The 13,398-nt window shown below is 35.0% G+C and overlaps 1 protein-coding gene across 12 annotated transcripts in view; it reads left to right on the top strand.

Moving 5' to 3' along the window:
• Sytl2 (synaptotagmin like 2) overlaps positions 1–12,825 on the top strand; it is a 104,472-nt gene extending 91,647 nt beyond the window's left edge. For all 12 annotated transcript variants that reach the window (XM_021725148.3, XM_040285062.2, XM_021725150.3 and 9 more), the window contains 6 exons: positions 951–1,053; positions 3,285–3,455; positions 7,110–7,188; positions 9,251–9,350; positions 10,719–10,924; positions 11,765–12,825. In XM_021725148.3, coding sequence (XP_021580823.2) covers positions 951–1,053; positions 3,285–3,455; positions 7,110–7,188; positions 9,251–9,350; positions 10,719–10,924; positions 11,765–11,910 — 805 coding nt within the window. In that variant the 3' untranslated portion in view covers positions 11,911–12,825. The remainder of the gene's footprint in view (positions 1–950; positions 1,054–3,284; positions 3,456–7,109; positions 7,189–9,250; positions 9,351–10,718; positions 10,925–11,764) is intronic.
• Positions 12,826–13,398: the final 573 nt, after the last annotated feature.

Genomic DNA, 13,398 nt, shown 5'->3' with positions numbered 1-13,398 from the left:
CTTCCATTACTTAAACTAAGTCCTACAGAAGAACTTTAGAGAAAATTATTAATTCATATTTTAAATCACAAGTTTGATTGCATTTCATTTTATTTGCAAAAGTCAGATGGTATTCTCCACTCATCCTTTTGTAGACGTCTAATTCTTAATTATTGTGCTGGGCCAAACCCAATATTTTTTCTTTCATTTTTAGTGTAAAAACAGTGGGGCCCAATGTTCTTCATTTTTTTTTAATTGGCTCAATTAGATGTGTGTCAAAATTAAATTTTCCCCAAAAAACAATAACAACAAAAACCAAAACAAACAAAAAACTGGAAGCACCAAAGTCTTTTCTCAATAGAAAACTAACCAACAGAATTAAGCACTATTTTAGAGGCACTCCCCCTTCCCCGTACATGATGGGAGGCCAGAGGGCAAAAATGGATTCAGAAAATTTCCCTTAAAATCCTTCAAAACAGGGTTGGGGTTGTGGCTGAGAGGTAGAGCACTCATCTAGCATGCCCAAGGCACTGGGTTCGAACCTCAGCACCGCATAAAAATAATTTAAAAAAAAAAGGTATTGTGTCCACTTGTAACCAAAAAATAAATGTTTAAAAAAACTTAAACAATATTAAGTGATCTATTCCATTAAAATCCCTTTCAATATCTAATTATAAAGGTGTCGTTGTGAACATTTAGTACTTCTTTTCTCCATGTGCTGTCAGTTTTCATTGTGTTTTTTAAAATTAATTAATTTTAATTAGGTATATATGTCAGCAGAATGCATTTTGATTCATTAGACACAATTGTAGAACAGCTTTTCATTTCTCTGGTTGTACATGGTGTAGCGTTGCACCATATGTGCAGTCATACATGAACCTAGGGTAATAATGTCATTGTGGTTTTTAGGAGTAGACGTGGAAACATTTTTATCTTCTCTGACCTACTTGTCTATTTTGTCTTATTTTCAGATATGTAAAGACTTATTTGTTACCAGACAAAGGCAAAATGGGCAAGAAGAAAACAGTGGTGGTGAAGAAAACCTTGAATCCCGTGTACAACGAGATCCTGCGGGTATCTGTGAACTCTCTTACATAGGAAAATCCTAAATGCTGACCTATGTAATTTAAATAGCCATGTCTTCTTGGGTAGTATTTACACAGATAAAGTCAGTCACTAAGGAAAAAAGAAAAGAAAGGAATATAAATGTCTGAGAATCTGCTCTGTATGAGAGGCTGTCCATGAGTGTTATATGTGCTATGTCATGCCCTCCCTGTGCATCCCCTGCTGGATGAGGCAAATGAAGCTCAGAGAGAGAGTAACTGGCTCAAGGTTACAATTTTGATATTTCTCTGCTTATTTTTTTTTATGATTCCCACTACCCTGAGGAGCAAGTCCATCCTTAATAACATGCATACCAGTCCCTTCCCAACCAGAGCTCTGACCTCAACTTTACTTTTTCATAATCTTTGTTCCAGTCATCTTATATTCCTTTTCTGTACTCTGGAGGAAGTACATTTTCTTGACTGCTGTGATTTTCTGTTCTTTTGGGATGGAATAGTTATTCCCATATTTTTTCCCTAACTACCTCCTACACAGTTATTAATACCTCTTCCTATGTTACTATGTTGTTAAATCCTAAGTTCCTTTGCTGTCTGCTGCCTCAAAAACTTTGTTTTATGATAACTTATGTTAACACGCAGCACTTTATTCTAGTGGTTTGTTTGACACTAAATTTTATACTCCATGAGGGCTGTGCTGTGTTTATAGTTTGTGTACCTTTGGGAAAATTATATACCTGCATCTCAGATCTGAGAAATGGGGAAAATGATGGTTTGGGAATCAGCAAAAGAACAATAATAGTACTCACCAGCTGCAGTGGTTGTAGATATTAAAAGAGTTAATATGTGTGAAGTGATTAGCACACATTAAACTTTTAACAAATGTTCATAGGTAGTACACTGTGTAGGATAGGTGCCAAAAAATGTTTATGAGAAGGATAGATGGATGAACAGATGAATGGAGAATATACCTGGCTCACACACCCATAATTCATTTTCTTCTCCCAAACTCTATCATGCTGTCTTTGTTGTGACTAACAGATCATTTAAAATTGTAAAAAGTGTCTTTCATTACCTCTTTTTGAAAACTCTTATTTTGGGGGGGGGTGGTACTGAAGATTGAATTCAGGGGCACTCAACCACTGAGCCACATCCCCAGCTCTATTTCATATTTTATTTAGAGACAGGGTGTCACTCGGTTTTGCTGAGGCTGGCTTTGAAATAGTGATCCTCCTGCATCAGCCTCCTGAGCTGCTGGGGTTACAGGTGGGCATCACCACGCCCAGCTGAAAACTCCTTAAGTATTTGATTATCCTCTGGGAAAACAAACAATTAAATAAATTCTTAATCATCCATGGTGGAATTAGGCACCTGTGGATTTTCTGTAAGCAAGTTTTTAATTACTGTTTAACTGTGATATTCCCCACTACCTTTCTATTTCTGAATCAGCTGCTTCAACCCTATACTCAGGAAAAGCCAGCTAATTTAAATGGTAAATGCAGAGAAAGGCAGATTTGTACAACCAAAATGGACAGTCATGTAATACTTCATAAAGCCAAGTGGAGATTATTTTTAGATTAGAAGTACTATTATTCTTTCTTGATTATATGCAATCAAGGATTGACTTAGATTTGGCATGAAAAACTGTTGCATGACAAATATTCTCTGCTTTATCACGTGAAGCTAGGCAAAAAACAAATTTTTATTGTTTTTTGAAAAATATCTTGTCTTATGGGGATGTTGATAGGGAGGGGTGCATGATGGTATATAAGAACTCAGCACTTTCTGCTCATTTTCTCCATGAACCCAAAACTGCTCTAAAAAATAAAGTCTATTTGAAATGTGCCTTGTCCTCAGGTAGAAAAAGATAACTAGATTATATTTGATTTGCATTTTTAGACTGAATTTGATTTACATTATATCTAGTCTGAAAACATCCAGCAAACATTGAATACTTGACTTTTGTTTTTAGAAAGCTATTATCAGCTATGATATTTGAGCCATAGTCTACTTTTCCTGGGTGGGGGGGACGGGGTGGGAAGAACATGAGCTATAATGAAAGATGAATTTTAGCTCTTTGAAATAAAATACTTAGAATAAGATGACTTTGCACTATTTTTGAGACTTGAAACCTAACAAATGAGAAAATCTGATCTATGCAGATGACTTTCTCTTCATCTCTGTGTCATGACTTTGGAGTAAAGTAATGTTATTCATTGTTTAAATTTCTTCTTTGAACTGCAGTATAAAGTTGAAAAGCAAATCTTAAAGACGCAGAAGCTGAACCTGTCCGTTTGGCATCGGGATACCTTTAAGCGCAATAGTTTCCTGGGGGAGGTGGAACTTGATTTGGAAGCATGGGACTGGGACAACAAACAGAACAAGCAATTGCGGTGGTACCCGCTGAAGCGGAAGGTAAGCTCGGAAGTCCTTGTTGGGTTGGTTGGTGTGTGACCTGATATGTAGGAAAAAAGTTAAGTGACTTAATTTATGGTGCTGATCTATAGTTTAGAGTCACTTTAAATTAGTGTGAACTTATTTAGCTTCTACATTCTGTGAAAAAAAGAGGAAAAAGAACTATAGGGAGAATGTTTGAATCCTTTAACAACAAATATTTCAGAGACTTTAGGAAGGTCATTTAAATAATTCTTTTCTTTGAAAATTGAGACGCACTTTTAACCTAGGATTTGTTCAGATTTGATGAATGTTTCATGAGTTACTTGAAAGTGTGTTATTTGGTTGTTGGATGTAATGTTTTATATCAATTAAGTCAATAATGGCTGCCAAAATCTTTTATATCTTGTATCTGTATACTATGAATTACTAAAAGATATGATTATGGATTTGTCTCTTCTTTTAATTTGCTGTTTATTTTTAGTTTATCTTACTAATATTTTGAATTGGCTAAGGCACGAGAATGGTGAGTTCAAAGCCAGCCTCAGCAGAAGCCAGGTGCTAGTAACTTAGTGAGACCCTGTCTCTAAATAAAATGCAAAAATAGAGCTGGGGATGTGGCTCAGTGGTCAAGTGGCCCTGAGTTCAATCCTCAATACCCCTCCCCGAAAAAATGGTTTTATTTCTCTGATGGATTAACTACTATCATTTTAAAATATCCTTTTTTACGTCTAGTAATACTTCTTGTCATAAAATATGTTTTGTCTGTATAGCTCATTCATTCAGCTTCCATTGGTTAGAAGTTTGTTTCTATCCTTTGATTTTCACCCTTTCTGAATTCTTGTAGTTATGGTTTTATAAGCAATCTTTTTAATTTTTTTGGTAAAAATATTTGTCTTTTAAATAGATTACTTAGTGCACTTGCATTTAATGAAATTATTGACATATCTGGATTCAAATCTTAGTATTTCAATTTTTTTTTCTTATTTCCACAATCGCCTTCTTTGGGAGTAATCAATTATCATATAATTCCATTTTCCCTTTTATTAATATATCATTTACAGTTTCTTTTTTATTGATTACTTTAGAGATTACATTATTCATCCTTGCATTGAAAGTGTCTAGTATAAGGACTAGGGGTATACTTCAGTGGTAGAGCACTTCCCTAATATGCACAAGATCCTGGGTTTGATCTCCAGCACAAACACACACACACACACACACACACACACACACACACCACACACACTAAGTGTCTAATACAAATAAGGATTTTTACCACTTCCAGGACAATGAAAGAAACCAAGACTATTTTAACTCTATTTATTCATTCTCTCATATTTGTAGTATTTTTATCACGTTTTAAAAGAAGACATTTTGTTTTATATAATCTGTACATTTAGATTTGACCATGTTTCCTTTCTTCTCTATATCTTTTTCTGCATCTGTGTGTAGTTATTTTTTGTATTCAAGACTTCCCTTTAGGGCTGGAGATGTGACTCAAGTGCGCGAGGCACTGGGTTCGATCCTCAACACCACATAAAAATAAAGATATTGTGTTTACCTAAAACTAAAAAATAAATATTTTTTAAAAAGACTTCCCTTTAGTTTACTTTAAGTGCTTCTTTACTGGCAATGGATTCTTCCAAGTTTTCTTTGATTTATACTATCTTTTTCACATTAGACTTTGAAGGATATTTTTGCTCAGCTGCTAGGTTGTCAGTTATTTCTTTCAGCACTTTGAAGCTGTCATTCCATTGTATTCTGACTTTCATTTATATTGCAAAGTCAGTTATTAGTCTTATTTTTGTTTCTTTGAAGTTTATGTATTTGTTTCTTGTCATATTTTAGAATTCTTTTTTCTTTAATTTTTAGCAATTTTACTATAATAAACTGAGTGTAGTTTTCTTTGTATTTACCCTTTTTTTGGTTCACCAAGTTTCTTAAATCTGTGTCTTGGTGTCTTTCATCAATTTTGAATATTTCTCAGCAATTATTTCTTCAAATACTAATTTTGCCCTACTTTTTCTCACTCTCTCCTTCTGGAACTTCCAATTACATATGTGTATATAACTTTTTACTCTATCTCATGTCTCATATTCTTTTCTGTGTTTTATATTCTTGTTTCTCTATGCTTCAGGCTATTTTTTGGCAACCTATCTTTAAGTTCAATAATTTTATCTCCTGCTTCTACTCTACCATTTAAACCCATCAACAACAGAAAAATTATATTTTTCAGATTTAGATTTTCATTTTATTGTTTTGATTCCTTTTCACTCATAAATATTATAACTATAGTAAAGTTATTACAAGCATATATTCAGTATTTTAATCATTTGTGAGTCTCTCCTATTTCTTTTTAAATCCTGATTTGATCATTTGGGCCTTTGTCTTGGTGTTCCTATTCACTTTTTATTGCATGAAAAAGTTTAAGAATAATTTGAAAGGGTATACTTTACTCCTGAGGGATAAAATACAGACAGACCAACTCAATCCAGTTTGAGAGTGAGCTGACAATTCAAGGATATGCATTTCCCAAAAGTTCCCAGGCAACGCTGCTGCTGCTGACCTAGAGACTATAAATTGAAAGCCACTAGTCTAGGATATTTTTCAGTGTCATTCCTTCTTAGGAGATAATCTATCCCAATTTTTGTGCCCCCAGCCCCATGAGATTGCCAAAAGCGCTGCTCAGCTCAGCAGCGTCTTTCTGCCAGATTTTTTATGCTCTTAGTTTGGCACTATGTAAAAATCAGCTAATTCTTCAAAGTGAAAAGCAGAGAACAATGTTGGGCTCTAAGATCTTGTTCATCTGAGTCCTTTTCTGTCTCAATAATTCTTTTTAACTCCTTCAAATTTATTTTTTATTTTTTAAATATTAGTATGAGTGATGGTGTAGCTAAGCCAGGCCATCAGAGCTAGAAATGATAAACATATATAATGTCAACCATTATTTAGTATCATAATAAAACAGTTCCACTAAAAATATAGTTCCCAAATATTGCATCAAAATCATTTGAGGCACCTATTTCTAGTCCTACTCAAGGTCTGCTGAATATGAATTCCTCAGAAGGTGTCAATAGCATTTCTGATGCATATACGTGTTTTAGAACTAAATAACCATATTTGAAAGTAAAACTCCCCCCTCCATGCTTGAAAATAACAGATATGGCATATTAAAATTTTTGTCCAGTCTTTGTAATTCTTAAACTCCTATGCATTTGGCCTGTAATAATCAGGTTAATAAAGCTTTGAAAATGAGTTGACTTGTTCACCCCACCTTCCCTTGCTATCTCCCATATTTCTTTAAAGAAAGAGAATGCAAATTGTTTTATGTGCTGGCTGAATGACTAACAAAATTTATGTGTTTTGATAAAATTGAAAGCATCTCAGGACACCTCTCCCATCTCCAAACAAACCAATCTGATTTCTCCACCATCTTGGAGACTAAAGGCCATGATATGTTTACTGGGTGCTCTGCAGGGTTTTCTAAGATTCATAGCTTTGTTTTCCAAGTTACAAAAATAATAGTTTAATTATGATGCAGAGGAAAATTTTAAAGTAGCGTGAGTTATACATAGTCATAGAAATAGAACAGGTATGGCCCTGTAACAAAGTACCCACAAACAGGATAAAATACCTGTGACTCACACTTGCTGATACTTCTTTATTTTTCAGACAGCACCAGTTGCCCTTGAAGCAGAAAACAGAGGTGAAATGAAGCTAGCTCTCCAGTATGTTCCAGAGCCAACCCCTGGTTTGTACTGATTTTCTATTCAGAGCCATGCTCTTTGCTTATCCCTTATCTCTCCAAGGATTTATTCTGTTATATTTTCAAAGATGAAGCTCTAAAAAAAATTACTAAGTTAATAAATGTATAAACCAAATGAATCAATTCTCTGTTGTAAACTAGATAATTCATTTTTTATTGTTGTGGCAAAAAATCATATAACATCTTAACCATTTTTAAGCACATCACTCAGTGATGTTAAGTATATTTACCACTTTGTGAAACGGATCTCCAGAACTTTTTCATTTTGCTATTCTGAAACCCCCCTTTTCCCCTATTTCAGTGCTGTTTTCTATTTCTATGAGAAATTCTATTTTTTTCAGTCCATTGTTCAATTCTTATTTTAAGTTTCCCTTCACTCTTCATAAAGCTTTATCTTCACCGTGTGAATGACCATTCCTTTATTCATAATTTGGGCCTCATGATAATGCTGTGATAAGAATGGAACTTGAGTATGCTTTTTCACAGGTAGGAATTGGAAGAATTCATAGAAAGTCCTTAAGAAATCAGAGCTCACTGGTCTTCCATTTTCAGTCTTATTAACTTTTTTTTCTCAAGATTACTAATCACACCCTTGACATTAGGGCCTCAGGTCTTCAGTTCAGTTTAGGAGTTAAAAAACTGGAAGGAACTAAATGCCAGGTCCTATCCCCACCCTGTTTCCCAAGAAAGTTCCCCAGGGGGTTATCCTTAAGAGTCTGTAGGAATGTTATGATTGAAACTAGTGGTTACAGATTCAAATGTTTTCAGTAACAAGGGAGTAAAGTTAGTGATATGAAAGAAATAATAGAGGTGAGGGCAGTGGCTGAACTAGAAAAGGTATTCTAATTAAGTTTAAAAAAAAAATCAGAGGGCAAGCAGGACACATCTTTAGGCCAGAATCCTGCCAGACATCATCTTGTAACTTCTGGATCTTCCTAAAAGGCAGATTTTTTTTTTTTTGCATATAATTTGTATGCTGTCATTTATGGTCAACATGCATGGAAAAGCTAACTTCATTGCCCATTTTCCCCCTCTGTCTCTTTGTGGTGTGGATCAGGAGAATGGTATGTTGTGGTGGGCTCTACTTTGTCTGAGTCTCCCTTATGTAGGTTTTCTTCCCTGGGATGACTTCCTGTTCTCCTCAACCTATCCAAGCCTTAGATGAAGTCCCATCTCCTCCATAATGCTTTTGCAGACTATATTAGCCTTCATTGACCACATTATTTTCTAGAATATTGCAGTTATAACTTGGCATTTTACTTTACATTGCATTTTATAGTTTTATTTGAACGAGTCTCTCCTGTTTAACATTTAATCTATACTCCAAGGGTATAAATTATTTCTTGTATATCTAATGACGTTCCAATCACAGGGATAAACATATTATAGATGATCATTAAGTACTGTTTGGTTTACTGATTGAGCTACACCATCCAGAAAAACCTGATATTGTTCCTCCGTCCATGTGTACTCCATCTAGACAGCAACTTCAGACTAAACCAGCTTATTGGCAATTATCCATAATATTAGCTAGTATGTATGCATGTGCAATATCCCTATAAAATACAAACAAACACTTTCAATTAGAAAAATGGCTATAACTTAGCTAGGAACTGTTTGGTTACTTCATACTCAGATATGTTTAAAATTCCTTCTATCAGCACCAATTGATAATGGTGTTAATATTTGAAAGGATTATGTATTTCATTGAGATATTTTTAATAAGCTATAAATGGATAACTCATATTCCTAATATCTGATCTTGTCAAACCAAGCAAAACTCTCCAAAAAGGATGAAATACTGTGTACTTAGAATAAATATGATTTTTTTATTCTTATAAATTATTTTTATGGAGTTCTCTGAGTTTAGTGCCGCTGGACTATGAAAGATAGAGTAAGCGTATATAGGTTTTGTCAATTTGATACCATCAAGTACTAGCTAGTAGCTAGCATTCCTGTGCTAGTCCATTTTCGGGCTGATACCTTTGGATGCAATATTGCCAAAAGAGAAATGGCAGTAAAACTTGTTTCTATTTGTTCTCTACAGGTAAAAAGCTTCCTACAACTGGCGAAGTGCACATCTGGGTGAAGGAATGCCTTGATCTGCCACCACTAAGGGGAAGTCATCTAAATTCTTTTGTTAAATGGTAACATCATTAATGACTCAGTCTTCTTCAGTTCTTCTATAGACTAGCCTTTGCTGCCTGGTTTCAGATTTCTGTATCTGTGATATTGAAATTCATCAATTATAGTTTAAATGAATTTACCTGATATAATGGTGATTTAAGCTAGAGGAATCTGTAACATGAACTTCCAAATCTTCATTTAGTTTTAAAATCATAAAACTAAGAGGTCATATGTACAAATGAAACTAGAGACCTCAAGCTCAGCTAAGCAACATCTTCTAGAGGTACATCTGTTGGTGAGGGCAATGATTAATACAAAATAATTTATCAAATTTCTAAGGTGGGATGTCATTCTCCTTGACTTCTTTGTAAGCAGGAAGCATTCCTCCTTTCCTTTGTCCCACATGTTTTTGATCCATTTGCAAAGGACTCTTGTATCAGACTGCAGATATTTGGAAAATGATTTGCTAAGCAACCCCCTACTAAGAGTTATCTCATAGAGCTTAAAACTGTTTGGGCTTTTAAAGGGTAAACTCTTTTCTCTGTTATGTGTAAAAAGTGACTGGAACCTAGTAAGCAGTAACTGAATAGGTATTATGATGATCTAACTCTCTCTAATTTTATCTATATAGAGTCTATTAGAAGACAAATTGTAGCTATTTAAATATATGTGACATAGTTTTAGGTATTTATGACTTTATCATTTCCCTTTGTATATTCTTCATAGTTATTCACAGTTATTCACTGGTAAGAGTTTTCAGCTCAGGTCAATCTCCCACTGTGAGACCACTCTCAGATCTTCTTGCCTTAACAAGAAGCATTATGCATTAAATTCCTTCAATTATTACCATAAGTAAGACATAAATAATTGAAAAAAAACCATTTTTTTATTCCCAAGGTCAACCTAGCAACTTGATTTCTTTTTTTCAAATGTGTATAAGTCTTTATGCCATCATAAAGCATTGAGATAGACCATGCTTCTAAAATTTAAGAAATCCTCAAGCATTTGCTACTGTATAAAGCACTTACTTACCACAGACACTGAACTAAGCATTTTGCATGTTTTATTTAATTCTAAGATCAACCTTATGAAGTCAGCAACACCATTCCCACTTTGTAAACCAGAAACAAGTGTCTGAGAGGTAAAGCAACTTCCCCTAGAATGAACAGCAAATAGGTGGCAGAGTCAAGATTCAAACCAGGTCTGGGCAACTTTGTCCAGGTCTTTGCAGCATAATGTATCTTCTCCTACCCTCCCCCAAACCACCAACACTCTCTCCATACCTTTTCCTCCACTGCTGACCTTTAGTAGCTGTGCTGAAGTATATTGAAAGAATAACTGTTCACTCTTATTAAAATGCTCTCACAACAATGCCTCTTTTTTTGTAGTACCATCCTTCCAGACACAAGTAGAAAAAGTCGCCAGAAGACGAGAGCTGTAGGGAAAACCACCAATCCCATCTTCAACCATACCATGGTATACGATGGGTTCAGGCCTGAAGATCTGATGGAAGCCTGTGTAGAGCTCACTGTCTGGGACCATTACAAATTAACCAACCAGTTTTTGGGAGGTCTTCGGATTGGCTTTGGAACAGGTAATGTTTCTTACATTTTAAATTCTCCGTGAACCAAATTCCCCTGGAGACACTAGAGGGTTGTTTGTTGCTTTGCTTCTTCCTAGTGAAAATAAATATCCTGTCTCCATAAAGTTTAATGAAATGAATGAGTGAAGGGATGTCAGGCTGTATGCCAATGGTTTTCAGTATGAGAAATAACAGGGTGTCCTGTCTGTTGATACAGAGCTTAATTTATTGTTGGTAGGAGGGGTATGGGGAACAGAAATGTCTATATCACTCTTCTACCTTGAAAAAATATTTATGGTCCTTTGAGACTAAAGGTATATTTTTAATAATAGCAACTAACATTTACAGAGCACTAGTCACTGTATTCAATGCTTTATTTGCATTATTAATTCAATTAATCCTCATAATAGTTCTATGAGGTTATTAATAATATACTTCTCAAAAGAACCGATATTCCAAGAAATTAAGTAACAGAGCTAATAAAGGACAGAGCCAAAATTCAAAATTGAGTCTGCTAGGTGCCAAAGCCTAACCACACTTGCAGAATACTCCAAACCCCTCTATGCTGCTGAAAAATTGTTATCTGTTTTATATTCATATGAAGAGAAGTACTTGATCTGAGAATGATCTCAAAAATGGGGTCTTCTCAGATGGTCAAATAGTTCTTTTTTATGTGATGTCCCAGATCTGCTTTCTGGTTATATTAAAACTCTTTATAGATGTCTTCTATTGGTTCTTATAGTTAGGGAATAACAACACCGATCCCCCCCCCAATACCATTTCCCCAATGGGCTATTCCATTCTAAATGCAAAGTCCCCCCATACCTTCTTTTTTTTTAATTGTTAAATCAGGTAAAAGCTATGGGACTGAAGTGGATTGGATGGATTCTACTTCAGAGGAGGTTGCTCTCTGGGAGAAGATGGTGAATTCCCCCAACACTTGGATTGAAGCAACACTGCCCCTCAGAATGCTTTTGATTGCCAAGATTTCCAAATAAGCCCAGAGCCAACTGCTCCTCCTCTGAAAACTACTACAGAGGTCAAATTGGATCTTGAAAATCTGACTACATGGACAAAGATTCTCGCTTCCTTCTGTTGCCACCAATAAAGACTACACAGCATGTTGAAGTCATCTGCATGTGTTTCTTGGATTACAAGGGCCCAAGGGACTTAAATACTGACAAGATATGTGACTTACTTGTAACTCCAACATTAAAGGAGATACCTGAGCAAGTTAGAAAAATTGAACTGTTGCTGCTGCTTCAAAGATTTTTCTGCCAAAAATTATTTCATTAGGAGTATTTTTAACCAACAGAGTGTTCTGGTTTCACACCACATTTGTGTTATGGTTAAACCTGCCACTTGATTATCCCAAACCCCTGCAAGTACTGGTACTTGTAAATAGGTAGATTGTAGAAAAAAGTAACAAAAATACTCCTGGGGTAGCCTTGGAGAGGGCACCATCGGTGATGACAAAGAATTACACAATAAGATAACTATTTACCCTGTAATCTCTAATAATCTGGAATTCCATGTTAGGGCAATAAGAGGAACATGACTGGGCACATTTCTACCTTGAGAAACTTTTTCTTTCCCCCAGACTCAAGTGTACTTTGGTGCCACCCACTGGCCATAAGTGGAATTCAGCTCTTGGTTTATTTTGGCTTAATTTGAAAGTAGGTCTCAAGTCTGTATTTTTAATAGAATATGTTTTTAAAAACTTTGCCTATATATGATTGTTTTTCCCGTAACTTTATTATATTAAAGCAGTATAATGGTAGCCACAGATGTGCTTTGCAACAAAGATTTAATTAGAATATAAATTGTTAAATTTTATTGTATTTCCTATATATGTATAATTTTCATAAAATATTTTGTAAAAACCCTTAGAATAAATTATCATATGATTTAAATTGTGTTGGCAAATTAGCCTGGCTTTGTACTTTAAATGAAACCCTTTATAAGTAGGAATCATAAAATCTAAATTGCCTAAAAAGTCTTATGAACTTGGGCTAATATTACAGTCTTCACTGTAACTTTTGGCATTATTTCCCCCAAGCAGACAGATAATATAGGTTAATATTTATTCTTAAAATTTTTTCTCCAGAGAACTCTTGGGATGATTTTAGTACTTGAAATATTACTCCTCCTTAGAACTCAACTAATTTGCTTTTCTCAAAACAAGTGCCGATTTAATGTAGGTTTGATGAAGCCTAGGTAATAAATGAGTATGGGGTCTTACAACAGGCATCTAGTAAATGTTATCAAAACCACTAACTGCTTGCCTCCTTGCCCAAATAGATACTAGATGGCCTTGTGTTCACTTGTCAGTAAGAGACTTACCTAGGACAACACCCCTTCCACTGTCTCTCTAGGTCTTTTCTGCGAGTATTTAACTCTATTCTCTTTGACCTTAAAGAAGGGAAAGATGAGTTAAGTAGAGCTCAGCCTGGAATGCAGTAACCAGCAGTGTAAATCCCATCCTG

This window comes from Ictidomys tridecemlineatus, chromosome 4 (assembly GCF_052094955.1).
Source record: "Ictidomys tridecemlineatus isolate mIctTri1 chromosome 4, mIctTri1.hap1, whole genome shotgun sequence".
In the NCBI taxonomy this organism is placed as follows: Eukaryota; Metazoa; Chordata; class Mammalia; order Rodentia; family Sciuridae; genus Ictidomys; species Ictidomys tridecemlineatus.
The sequence above is the reverse complement of the archived record's forward strand: the minus strand, read 5'-3'. Positions and strand labels throughout refer to the sequence as shown.